At 41.8% G+C, this 14,434-nt stretch overlaps 1 protein-coding gene across 1 annotated transcript in view; it reads right to left on the bottom strand.

Moving 5' to 3' along the window:
• The window catches only part of spata18 (spermatogenesis associated 18), a 105,265-nt gene that overhangs the window by 29,560 nt on the left and 61,271 nt on the right, over nucleotides 1–14,434 (bottom strand). Inside the window, exons 7-8 of the mRNA XM_078555551.1 lie at nucleotides 13,081–13,291; nucleotides 4,152–4,310 (exon numbers count right to left, since the gene is read on the bottom strand). Of these exons, the coding sequence (XP_078411677.1) occupies nucleotides 4,152–4,310; nucleotides 13,081–13,291 (370 nt within the window). The remainder of the gene's footprint in view (nucleotides 1–4,151; nucleotides 4,311–13,080; nucleotides 13,292–14,434) is intronic.

Below are 14,434 nucleotides of genomic sequence, written 5' to 3'. Positions count from 1 at the left end.
CAGAAACACTCAACGCATTTAAAAAGAACACTTGGATATTCACTGGAGTGGTATAACCTACAGGGCTATGGACCAAGAGCTGGAAGGTGGGATTAGGCTGGATAGCTCTCCTATTGCAACAGATGAGTGTCCTCGACCCAGGCTATTCAGCCTTCTTTGTATTGTGGGTACAATAGATGCAGCTTTAGTGGAATGGGTGCCCACTAACAGCAGTCTACGAAATCAACGGAAAAGAAAATCGGCATGGTATAAAACCAACCGCTAAAGCACTGTCATCTATTTGGCACTACTGCCCAAGATAATTTCACCCTGCCCTGTTTATTTATAAAAGAACTCAAGTCTGCTGCCATACTAAAAGAACAACAAAGGACAGATATCAGTCCAAATTAAAATCAGAAATAAGACAAGCTCATCATGACTAAATAAACAGGCACTAAAGATTTCTTTTCATTCCCCTTCTCTTGTGTGTGGATCTACCTGTGTAAAAAAAAAATTCTGCTTCAAGACATTAATTAAAATGTATGAATGCTAAATACTGGCCATGTAAGCAAATCAGGTTAGTATTTGGTTTCGTTTAATGTATTCCAGCTGCAAGTTTTTCTCTTTAAAAATCGAGCTGCATCATTACTAATGTATATGGACCATGATCTGAAAAGGGCTGAGGGTCGATTAAGTTTGTTGTTTGTTTTCAGCGAATTGTAATAGTTACAGACATGGGTCTGGGTATTCAAGGGTATCACTGTACAGATATTTTCAGCTCTTGCAAATATCCAAAAATAAATGCTAGGATATAAGTTACCATCACTGATGTTGCTATATGAGTGCATAACATTTCAAATTCCTCCACTATTTGATGGAAGCATTAATTAACACCTCTGTTAAAATACTGGAGGAAAGCATTAGTTATTCTGATCCAACCTTATGTTCAATAATCACTTCTATTTTCTTAAGCTGATATTTATGAGACCAACATAGCAAGCATAAGAGAATTTTTCTGAAATATTTAGGGCAAAATTTTTAGTTCGTTGGGCAGCTGCACGCTGGACCCAACCAAGCGTGAAATGACACGCATTGACATCAGCCAAGCATGCCAAATTCAACATGTAGTCACACGATAGTTCAGTCGGCAGGCACATGCCAGAGCCAGCAGTGTGCCCGCTGACAATTAAAAGGACTATTAAGGCCATTAAGTAATCAATTGTCTTCAATTTTTCACTGCCAGTCCAACCTAACAGTTGACGGGTAGGCGAAAAGGCCAAGCGGCCTTTGCATTTTTTTGGAAACCTCATCCATGGGCGGGGTGAGGTTTCCAAAAGAAATACAAATAAAAACTTCATTTTGTAATTAAAAATATGTCCCTGCTCATGTGACAGAGTCACATGATGGAACGTTTCACTAATTTTTCTGCTCTTTATCTTTTTTTAATTCTTCATCTCCCCAAGGTAGCTCCGTGCCTCAGGGAGATTATTTTACACTCTCTCACATGCATGTGTGAAGTCCGCGCTAGGCCTGCTTGCACTCCCTCCGCCCCGCACAGGCAGCGCTCAGTGCTGCCACTTGCGAATCACGCTGGACGTCACAGACTGCTGCCAATCATGGGCAGTGGTCGGCTTCCTGACCCCGCCCCCCCCACTGCCGATCCCGCACACCAAGAGCAAAATTCAGCATAAATAATAAATATTTTAATATATGTTAAACGAAAACTGAAATCGAAAGATTCAAAACTATTCCGACTCTTTTTGATTTCCAGTATAAGTAAGTGGGTCAAAAACAGAAAATGTGGAAAAACTCACACTCAGCAGGTCTAGCAGCATTGTGGAGAAAGAAACAGAGTTAATATTTTTAATCCATATGACCCTTCTTCAGAGCTTCCTATAAGGACTCCATCCCATTCTCTCAGTTCCCTCGCCTCTGTTGCATCTGTTCCGATGATGCCACTTTCCAAGATGGCGCTTCTGACAGGTCTTCCTTCTTCCTTAACCGAGGTTCCCCACTGTGGTTGACAGGGCCCTCAACCATGTCCGACCCATCTCCCACGCCTCTGCTCTCATACCTTCCCCTCCCTCCCAGAACCATTGTAGGGTCCCCCTTGTCCTCACTTTTCACCCCACCAGCCTCCGCATTCAAAGGATCATCCTCCGCCATATCCGCCAACTCCAGCATGATGCTACCACAAAACGCATCTTCCCCTCACACCCCCCGGCCACCCCCTCAGCATTCCATATGGGCTGTTCCCTCCGGGACACCCTGGTCCACTTCTCCAGCACCCCCAACACCTCATCCCCTTTCCATGGCACCTTCCCTGCCCCTTTACCTCCTCCCTCCTCAACTTCCAAGGGCCCAAACACTCCTTTCAGATGCACCTCCTTCAATTTTGTCTACTGCATTCACTGCTCCCAATGTGGTCTCCTCTACATTGGGAAGGAGACCAAACGCAGACTGGGTGGCTGCTTTGCGGAACACCTTCGGTCTGTCCGCAAGCATGACCCAGACCTTCCTGTTGCTTGCCGTTTTAACACACCATCCTGCTCTCATGCCCACATGTCCATCCTTGACCTGCTGCAATGTTCCAGTGAAACTCAATGCAAACTGGAAGAACAGCACCTCATCTTCTGATTAGGCACTTTACAGCCTTCCGGACTTAACATTGAGTTCAACAACTTCAGACCATGAACTCTCTCCTCCAAGCTCACCCCTTTTTTATCCATTCATTTTTATTTTTATCCACTTATTTTCATTCATTTATTCATTGTTTTATCCCCTTTTTTATCCCATCTATCCCATTTTCTATCGTTTTTCCCCACCACTGCCCCCTCCCCCCGTCCCATCCCCTAAAGGGCCATCTGTTACTTGTTCCATGTTGTTCTTTCACACAATGCTTACCCTTGTTCTGCCATTATCGCATTTTGCTTTCTTACCTTTACGCCGCTATCAGCATCTTTGTTAGCACTAACCACTGCCATTAACACTCCCTTTGTCCTTTAGTTCATGACATCTTTGTCAATCTCTCCTTTGTGCCCACCTATCGCTGACCTTCTATCCAGCTTCACCTGCTCCACCCCCCTTAATCAGTATAAATTTCATCACATTTCCACTTCCCTTTAGTCCTGAAGAAGGGTCACATGGACTCGAAACATTAACTGTGGCCAGGATTTTCCCCTCAGCGATTTGGGGGCGGGGCCCACTCGCCAAGGGGAAAATGACGCGCGATGACGACGGGAGGAACCCCCAACGTCATCCCGCCCCATTTAAATTTTTAGGAAGGCGGGCGGACAGCGAAATCAGCCATTGACAGGTTAATTAAAGTAATTAAAGACCTACCCGGCCAACCTCAAGGCTGGCGGGCAGGCCAAGAGCCCCAGCAGGCTCCAGATTATTCATGAAACTTCAACCACTGGCGGGATGAAGTTTCATGTCCGTTTTGTAAAAAATTAATAAAGTTTATGTGTTCTTTATTAACATGTCCCATCTCGTGTGACATTGTCACGAGGGGACATGTTAAAAATGTTTTAATGTTTCTATTTTTAAAGTTTTTTCCACTGTCAGCAACCTCCCTGAGACAGGACTTTGCCTCAGGGAGAAGTGCGCTCTTTCCCGCGCATAGCGCTTCCTGTTGGGCAGGCCGCTGGGTGGGCCTTAATTGGCCCACCCACTTAAAATGGCGGTGGGCCCCGTTTCAGTGGCGGGGGTCAGCTGTCCGCCCGCCGCTGAGCCGGTGGGGCCCACACGCCATCCGAGGCAAGATTCTGCCCTGTTTCTCTCTCCACAGATGCTGCCAGACCTGCTGAGATTTTCCAGTATTTTCTGTTCTTGCTTCAGCTTTCCAGCATCCGCAGTAATTTGCTTTTATATAAGTAAGTGGATAGCATGGATTATTCAATTTAACTGGATTATTTTAATACGTGACAGCCTTCTGTGTCATAACACGATGGTTTGCGCCGTGGGGTTGGACATGAGGCCAATAGCCTAGTGGTTATGCTACTGAACTAGAAAATCAAGACATTGCAAGTTCAAATCCCACAGGTTGTGAACCTAAAATTATCTTTAACAGTAGTGAAAAGGCGTACACATAATAAATTGAATCAATTATACAAACAAGAGTCTACAGCGCACTTGACACATTTTTCCAATGTACTTTCATTCATACATACATTAATGCTGGACTGGACATCATAGAGATCCAGGTTGCGAATGATATAATCCATCACAGTTTCATCCAATGACTCTGGCCCAAGGTGAGAGGGAGAAAGTGTTTTCCTTACACGCAGTTTGAATTGTCGGAAAGCCATTTTGGCTGCTTGGAATGCCTCCTATGTTCAATGGGGAAAACAATCAGGTTAGAAACAAGAATTACCCTGTACCTTTTGATGTTTTATAAGCTGTTCCATTTTTGGGATATTTGCCTTAATGGATTTTCATTGCACATCACTAATTTAAGCTCACAGTCCATTCTGGTCTGTTTGCCACTTAAGTTGCATTTCTTCTGGGGATGATAGCACACAAGAAAAATAGTCTGTGTTTCATTTAAGGAGTGAAAACAATCTTTATAGCATGGCCCAAAATAACTTAAATAGTTGGAGAAGGAATTTTTTCTGCTTATTCTCTCTATGCTCAGTAGGAAAGTGTTTTACTGTGTACAGGGTGTGGTACTGAATAACAGAGACCAAGTCAGTCAAGGATTTAATTTAATGTGCCAAGTTAACTAATCTCAACTGGTTGGGTACTAAAGGCATGATAAATCACTATCCCTCGGCCAGGATTCCAGCTCCTGACTGTTATCCACTGTTGGAAGTGTGTGTGTTGGTAGCGGCATAGAAAAGAGTATTGAGCTTGGCTGTCATGACTTGCACAGAGTGCACTCCATGGACACTCGTGCCTAGACTTAGACAGGGAGAATGGTTACTGGGACGAAGTACTGGAAAGCTACCACCACCCACAAAGCCATATATAGAGTTGCCACTACCAGTGGAGGAAAACGTTTCAGCTCATTATATTGGTTCCAAAACTTGAACACTTACCTCCGGGTTCGGGAACTCCAGTTCCCGCCAGACCTCGGGATTCTGCACAAGTGCTGGTCGGGAACTGGCCGCACGAGCGGAGAGTCTTTTTCTGTTTCCATGTCTCCTGCGCATGCGCTGGCTGGGGGACGGCCATAGATTCACAGTTAGTGGTTTTTCTCGTCTTCAGGCCGGGAACCAGCCCTGCACACGTGCACAGAAGGAAAGGAAGAAAAATTGTGAAATGGCACAAAAAGCAGGTCAGGTGACCTGGAATTGAAGTGCTATTTGAGAGGCTGTGTCTCAGGGAGTAGGACTTAGGAAAGGGACAGAGAGGAGGTCCCAAACCAAGGAAGAGGTCCCAAACTAGGGAGTGGGGCAGAAAAAGGTCCCAGAAGACAGTCCCAGATAAGGGACAAGGGCAGAGATCAGAAACAAATCCTGTTAAGTAAAGTTGAGAGAAAGGAGCAGAGGAAAAGGCTCCAGGTTAAAAGAAAGAGCTGCGAGGAGCAGGCTTGAAGTGAAGTGGGCTCGAGAGAAGTCCTGAAGATCTGAGGGGGCAGCCAACCAAAGGCTGGTGACACCATTCTGCAGGCTGTAAGGGAATAGGTGCCCTTTTGGAGCAGTGGTGTTCTGCTTGGCACAGCCAGAGATCTGAAAATGTGCTTGGAAAGTGAAGCTCAAGTGTGCTCGGAGATCCGGGGGTAAGGAATCTCAGAAGGTGAGATTGAAACCCTGGAGCTTGATTCTTGTTGAAGCTGACTGAGTGGGAGTGATGTTTGGAGAAAATTCCAAGGCGAGTTCTTCGAACATGGAGATTAAAACCCTCATGAGAAAGATAGAGTTCAGTGAGACCGGTTGGCTCATGGTGTGACAAGCATCAGGGTGGGTTGTTGAGAGATCCATAGACTTTGCTTTGGTCGCATCTGTCATTTAATTTGGAATGCAGTGCATCTGACCACATGTACTGCATACTTACCCTGAATATTAGAATATAACATAGATATGGTAAATTGTTTTATCTTTCCTGATTTGTATGCGTCTTTAAAGAGATAGTGAAGGAATAGTGAATATTTGAATCACATTCTAGTGTTTGTCTTAAGATTTTTCCAACCTTTTTTGTCTGGTGTAATATAGTTCATTTTACTTGTTTAATAAATGTTTTATTTTGTGTGTCAAAAGCTCATCAGCAGACTCCTGTGAATTCGTTCAGTAACTTACCTCCATGGCTTCTAAAAAAAATAAAAGTTGAGATCTATCAAGCCAGGTTTCACTCTTGGATCTGACTTGTCCAGTAGCAACATCAGCTGTGATCATACCAATATAAGTACAGCTCTATAGCTGTTTGCCCTTTTATTGAAAGGCTATGGAACAATTGTGTGTTAAAAAGACATTCCTCAGCAACCATAGCGCCTTGATAAGTAGGAAACCCAAATTAACCAATTCCATTAGGAGATACAATATTCTTTCCTCTGTCCCCTGAACCCATCCATCATTATTTTGAGATGACATCCCGGAACTAATGGATGTGCACATCAGTTCTGAAAGCATTAGGAGGCAAATAGTAATGCTGGGTCACTGCTCAGTTTGAACATTTTCTAGGACATACCCAGCATGGAAACTGCCTGAAAAACATGTTTGCATGGTATGGAAATGGTGCAGGAAGAACAACATCCCCTCCCACTAGGGATTCTGCCATATATATCTGTGCCAGTTAGGAGCTGCAAAGACAGTGCTGCTTCTTATCTGGAAAAGGACATCAGTAAGCTTCAGCAATTTCCACTTGCCTCAGGCAAGTATTTTTTTCCCCCATTCTTTAATGCAGCAGGGCTGCGAATGCAGTAGAAATTTGGCTTGGCTCCAACTTCTGTCAGCAGAAAGCAGGTCAAAACAGTCATCCACAGACCAGAGGCAGTGCACATGACCTGTCTCTTAATTTAGAGCAAAAACCAATTCCCAGCCAGTCATCCACCCAACACTCCCCCAATGTATTAACCTGGAATGGCCAGGTTCTTCCAGAATTTAAGTCAGGAGTTTGCAAACAGTACACAACCCAATTTATGGTTGAGTAAGAAAAATTGAGGCTCCTCATCTATAATATTTCACAATATTCCATCTGCCGCCCCCCCACCCCACCAACTTCTTTTTTATAACCCTCGGAAAGAATAAAAATTCTCTTTTTATTTTGGTTTATACAATTGGATTGTCATGCATCTTCTATCTTATCCTAGTTAACATGTACTTTACATATCAACTACTTTCATGGTTACAAAGCTTCAAACGGTGGCTTAGATTGTGCACTAGTGGAAAACTGTACATTTGGCACAGATCAAAAAGTAAGAGCTTTCCTGTTGCAATGCAAAACAGATATCTTTCCTGTGCTGTTGTCAGTTTAGGATAGAATCCTTTCTTGAGGAAAAATAACTTTTCTGTTGCACAATTACAAATCTGATATTTCGTTACAGCAGCACTTTCCTTTCTGCACTATCCCCTTATCTTTACTTTAATGAACAATGAGCTACTCCTGCCTCTCACTAATATACTAGCTCAGGTCCTAGGCTCCAAACTTAAGCACCACACTAGTTCCCTAAAGGCGCAGAGGTGAAAATGAACATTACCCATACTTCAAAAAAACCAGCGCTGGATGCAGCGAAACTGCTGTCTGCACTGCCATCCAGTGCTAGAAAGTGCCACTGCACTAAATATTATAACATGACCTGAAAGAGGCCATGTCACCCTACACAGTTGTTGGAAAAGATTTTTTCTTCAGCTTATAGACAATGAAGCAGTTACTTGCACCACAAAACCATCATTATAGCATGTGTCATGAACATCTAAAAGGTGACACTGGGCCTTCCCAATCCCAAACTGCCAAAAAATATAAAATTACACAGGAGTTATGACACAGAAGCATTAAACTTAGTCCAACTTGCCTATGCTGATTTTTTATCCTCCACACAGGCAGTAGTCCTAATCCAATGTGCCCAAGTCCCATTATTCCCCTTTCCTCCAAACACCTATTTATTCTAGTTTTAAAACTTGTCATGTTCTTGGCTTCAAACTGCTAAATCCAGTAGTGCATTCTACAGCCTCACAAACCATGTAAACATTTCTCCTGCCTTCTGTCCAAAATATCTTTTATTATATCTGTCCTCTAGTTGTAGATTCAATGGAAACAGTCTTTTTCTGCCTATTTTGTACAAAATCAGTACCGCATTTTCAAGTCTTTCATCATATTTCTGACAACACAGAAATTCAGCAGGTCTGGCAGCACCTGTGGTAGAGATACAGAGCTAACAATTCAGATCAATGATCTTTTGTCAGAGCATGTTATTTTATGACTTTGGTGAAGGCCGTTTCAGTGCTGTGGCAGGAATAGCAACCTGATTACAGGTTCATTCATGTAATTGCTGGAAAGATGGGCACAGGTTTGGGTGGTAAACCACACATTTAAGAACTTCAGAGAGGAAAGGTAATGAAAACAAGTAGATGAGTTAAATGCAGGCATTTGACAGGTGCCATCTCAAAGGTTACTACACAAAATAAGAGCTCATGATGTAGGGAGTAATATATTAGCATGGATAGAGTTTTGGTTAGCTAACAGGAAACGGAGATTAGTGATAAATTTTCCAGGTATTTTTATTTTTGTTTTGTATTTCCAGCATCCGCAGTTTTTTGCTTTTATCTTAGTGTTTAATTGACTGCCACTTCTCTTCAAGGAATGCCTACCTTGAAGAAGTATTGCTCTTCTCTCCAACAGGATTTCCGTCTCTGCAGATGCTGTCAGACCTGCTGAGTTTTTCCAGGTATTTTTATTTTTGTTTTGGATTTCCAGCATCCGCAGTTTTTTGCTTTGATCTTAGTGATAAATGGGTCAATTTTGGGTTGGCAAGATGTGACATGTGGAGCACCACAGATCAGTGCTGTGGCCTCAACTATTTACAACTTATATCAATGATTTGGATGAAGGGACTGAATGTATGGCTGCTAAATTTGCTGATGACACAAAGGTAGGCAGGAAAGTAAGCTGTGAAGAGGACATAAGGAATCTGCAAAGGGATATTGATAGCTTAAGTGATTGGGTGAAAATTTGATAAATGGACTATAATGTGTGAAAATGTGAATTTGTTCACTTTGGCAGGAAGAATAGAAAAGCAGCATATTATCTAAACGGAGAGAGATTGCAGAGATAAGGTACAGCAAGTGATTAGGAAGGCAAATGGAATGCTTTGTTTATTGTAAGGGGAATGGAATATAAAAAGTAGGGATGCTTTGCTACAGTTGCACAGGGCATTGGTGAGACCACATCTAAAGTGCTGTGTACAGTTTTGGTCTCCTTATTTAAGAATGGAGATAACTCCATTAGTAGCAGTTCAGAAGGTTTACTTGATTGATTCCTGGAATGATCGGGTTATCTAATGAGGAAAGGTTGGACCTATATGAGGTGATCTTATTGAAACATAGAAAATTCTGAGGGGATTTGACAGAGTGGATGTTTCCCTTCGTGGGTAGACTACAACTAGGGTACACCGTTTAAAAATAAGGGGTCTCCCACAAGGGTCGGTAAGTCCGTGGAACTCTCTTCCCCAGAGTGTGTTAGCAGTAGGATCAATGAATATTTTTAAGGCAGAGGTAGATAGACTCTTGACTAACAAGGGAGCCAAAGGTATCTGGGGTATGCAGGCAAGTGGCAACGATCAGATCAGCCATGATCTTACTGAGTGGCAGAGCAGGCTGGAGGAGCCAAATGGCCTACTCCTGCTCCTAATTCGTATGTTCGTATGTCTCCCAAGGTATTTACCAACATCCTACATTTAACTCATCTACCTAATCTACTTTATTACTGTTCTTTCAACATAAATAATAGGGACATAGGGACAGGAATAGGCCATCATAGTACCTTGAGCCTGTCCCACCATTCAATCATATCATGGCTGATCTGTACATCATCTCCATTATTCACTTATCTATAGCATTTAATATCCTTACTTAACAAAAATCTCAGACTTGAAAATTCCAATTGTCCCAGCAGCCACAACATTTATTTGGAGAGGATTCCAAATTTCTACCAGCCTTTGTGTGAAAGGTGGCTCCTAATTTTCTTCTTAAATGACCTCACTCTAACTAAGATTATTTCCCCTTGTTCTTGATTTCCCATCAGAGGAAATATTTTCTCTGTATCTACCCTATTAAATCCTTTTAACATTTTAAACGCCTCGATAAGATCACTCTTCAATCTTTTCTATGTAAGGGAATATTGAAATGATTGGAATTGTCATGTAGCTGGTTTTGGACTGAGCTTTTTTAAAAATAAATAACAAGATTAGTTATTGGGTAAACAAAGTCCATAATGCAGGACACTACCTCGGTTGAGAAAGAGAAGAGAAAATACCAGTTGAATCAAGAAGTACTAATCAATGATGCCTAGCTTGAGATTTTAAAAGCGTGAATTTGACCCCCAGATGATTCTTGGATAATCATTGTTTGTATAAAATCTGAAATGTTACAAGCCTTTAGTACAATATGTATTGAATTATAGAATTGTTACAGCACAGAAGGATACCTTTCAGCCCAGTGCCAGCACTCTGAATGAGAAATTCACGAAGTGCTACTCCCCTCCACCTTTTCCCGTATCCCTACACACTCTTCCTTTCCAGATAATACTGTAATGTAATTCCCTCTTGAATGCCTCAATTGAACCTGCCTCTGTTCCTGCAACCCCTTTAGAATTATACACTTCATTTTATATCGTATCTCTGCATTCTTCCTACCAAAATTAATCACTTCACACTTCTCTTCACTGAACTTCATTTGCCATGTGTCCACCCTTCAACTTGTCTATGTCTTTTTGAAGTTCTACACCACCCTCCTCAGTTCACAATGCTTTCAACATTTGTATCATCTGCAAATTTTGAAATTGTGTCCTGTACGCCAAGGTATATATCAAGGTATATACATCAAGAAGAGCAAGAGTCGCAACACTGAGCCCAGTGGACTACAAACGCTCCTCCAGTCTGAAAAATATCCATTAACCAGTTTCCTGTCACTCAGCCAATTTTGTATCCACATTGCTACTGTCTCTTTTAGTCCATGGACTTTGCTCACAGGTCTGTTGTGTGGCACTGTATTAAATGCCTTTCGGAAGTTCATGCACGCCATAACAACATTACCCTCACCAACCCCCTCTGTTACCCCATCAAAAAAGCTCCAGCAAGTTAGTTAAACACATTTTGCCCTGAACAAATCCATGCTGATTTTCATTCATCAACCTGTATTTGCCTATTTGGCTATTAATTTTGTTCCGAATTATTGTTTCTAGAAGTTTACCCACCAAAGTTTTTCTTTTATTATTATTCTTTAAGGGATCTGGGTAATGCTGGCAAGGCCAGCATCTGTTGCCCATCCCTCAATTGCCTTTGACCGAGTGGCTAGGTCAGTCCACTGATGCCAACTCTGAGTCCAAGAAAGACTGAAAAATTATGGTCAATGCCTATGCAATTCCACCCTCACTTCCCTCAGTATCCTTGGATGTATTTCATCTGGTCCTGGTACCTTATCAACTTTAAGTACAGGCAGCCTATCCAATACTTCCTCCTTATCAATTTTAAACCCTTCAGTGTCTGAAGTACTTCCTCTTTCACCATGACCTGGGTAGCATCTTCTTCCTTGGTAAAGACAGATGCAAAGTATTTACTTACTGCTTCAGCCATGCCCCCTGCCTCCATGCATAAATCCCCTTTTTGGGGCCTCTAATCAGCCCCACTCCTCCTTTTACCACCCTATGCCTATAGAAGACTTTCGGATTTCCCCTTTATGGTGGGTGCCAGTCTCTTTTCATACTCTCTCTTTGTTTCTCTTATTTGCTTTTTCTCTCTCCCCTCTGAACCTTCTATATTCACTCTGCTTCTCAGTTGTATCATCCACCTGACACCTGTCATAAGCACACTTTTTTTTCATCTCAATGTCTATCTCTTTCATTAGTAAGGGAGCTCTGGATTTGTTTGCCCTACCTTTCCCCATCATGGGAATATACCCCGTGTTCAAACTATTTCTTCTTTAAAGGTAACCCATTGTTCAGTTACTGTTTTTCCTGCCATCCTTTAAATCCAAAGGATCTAGCCCAGATCCATGCTCATCCCATTGAGGTTAGCTCTCTCCCAGTTATTATACTCTGCATTGCTTCTTTATCCTTTTCTGTATCCAACCTAAACCTTATGATACAATGGTCACTGTCCCCTAAATATTCTCCCATAGATACCTGATCCATTTAGCCCTCCTCATTCCCAAGAACCAGGTCCAGCAATCCCTCCCTTCTCATTGGACTGGAAACATACTGAAGAAAATTCTCCTGAACTACGCTAGGAACTCTTGCCCCTCTGCCCTTTACTCTACTACTATCCCAGTCTATATTCAGATAATTAAAGTTCCCCCATTACAACTACTCTACAATTCTTGCATCTCTCTAATTTCCTTGCAAATTTGGGGAGATTTCAGAGAAATAGTCAGTGACGGTGAGGCAGCACAGAGTTTCATTCAACACAAATAAATTAGAATTGCATAAAATTTTATAGTACAGAAACAACAAAAAAGGTCTATGCCATTGTTTAGCTTCCTCCCACCTTACCTGCTATCATCCTATGAGCATATTCTTCTATTCCTTTCTTGTTCACATAGTTATCTAGCTTCCCCTCAAATGCATCCATGCTATTTGCCTCAACTCCTCCCTGTGGTAACAAGCTCCACATTCTCACTACTCTAAGTAAAGAAATTTCTGAATTCCCTATTGGATTTATTAGGGTTCTCTTCTATTTTAATGGCCTCTAGCTTTTGACTACCCTACAAGTGGAAACCTCTTCTCTGTGTATATCCTATCGAACTCCTTCATAACTTTAAAGACCACTATCAGGTCATCTCTCTGTCTTCCCTTTTCTAGAGGAAAGAGTTGCAACCTGTTTAATCTTTCCTGATACTTGTATCCACTCAGTTCTTATACTTTCCTTGTAAATGTATGCACTCTCTCTAGTGTTTCTATATCCTTATTGTGATACGGAAGCCGGAACTGTGCACAGTAATCTCTACTTACTGTTGTGGCAATGAATATTATTTTCTGCACCATCTCTAGATCATCAACATAACGTCGAAGGAGATTTTGTGCATTCAGACGTTCATTGGCATAAAGATCATTGAAGCGGGAAACCAATCGAGCGTGACGAGAGGCACTAGTCAGTTTAATACTGGTCAGTGAGTGACTGGTCACAGGGAAAAAAGAGATAGGAGAACGGCGTCCTGAGATTCTAAAGGAAAAATAAATCACTGGCGTTACTATATAAGTTAGGAAGCAAGTAATTCACAATATAAAACATGGAACGGAACTTTGGAATTAACATTATAAAACAACTGTACCTATTATTTTCTAGACAATTGCCAACTCTCGACGGTGGATGCAGGAAAAGAAAGAAACCTTAGACAACTTACAATGATCCTCTCCATCTTCTTCCATGGTCAGGTTTTTCAACAGGTACCAGCGCAGTTTTAAAATGCCTTTTAGCACTGGAACCTTGCCTCATTTGGGGGATTGGGGGAATATTTCCTCTATGTGATATGTGCAAATCACAAATAGTTTATAAAGAACACATTTATGCTTCTATTACACAAAGGGCAGAAAGCAAACCTTCCTACCTTGTCTTTTATTTCACTCAGGTGGGCAAGATTTCCTTTCTTCATTATTTGTAACAAAAGTATAAACATTCATTCTTACATTTACAATTTGACCATGAATAGATAATGGAGAAAATTATCCCTGAATGATTAGACTTGTAGTCCCTTTGACTTTTTGGTAGTTATTGGCTGCATTGAAACTGTTAATGCTATGGTACAGACCACTGTCTGTTAGGTCTCATCCAGCTAAACACCATAAAACTTATCTGATGCTCACAATGACAGTACTACAACCAGGATAGGGAGATAATAGCCAGGGTTCTAGCTTCTGATTATTATTATTTCTTGCTGGAAGTGCACGTGTGGGTGTCAGATGAGTACATGATCAACTATGGTGCCCATATCATCAGATAACCTGTCTGTACTCATTGTCTGGGCTCACACATGATAATAGCGCAAGGTGCTGGAGAGCACACTGTGCCCCTGAAACATAAATGGAGGCGATCAGAGGGGAGGCAACACTAGTGATAAATTTAAAAAGATTCACTGGGAAGCCAGGCAGCTTGTTTAAATACTGGAGTGCAATATTATTTTTAAATGGTTTTTTACTAAACCTGGCATTGGAATGTTAGCTCTGGCCCCTATTTACACATCTCAATCTGAATACCACAATATTCATCTTCAATATCACAACTGGACCAACGGAGAAGAAAAACAGCTCAGATTTTGGGTCAACGAGTGAAATCTCAGCTCATTCAAAGTCACGGGCCAGGATTTTC

This window comes from Cetorhinus maximus, chromosome 1 (genome assembly GCF_964194155.1).
Source record: "Cetorhinus maximus chromosome 1, sCetMax3.hap1.1, whole genome shotgun sequence".
Lineage (NCBI taxonomy): Eukaryota > Metazoa > Chordata > Chondrichthyes > Lamniformes > Cetorhinidae > Cetorhinus > Cetorhinus maximus.
The sequence above is the reverse complement of the archived record's forward strand: the minus strand, read 5'-3'. Positions and strand labels throughout refer to the sequence as shown.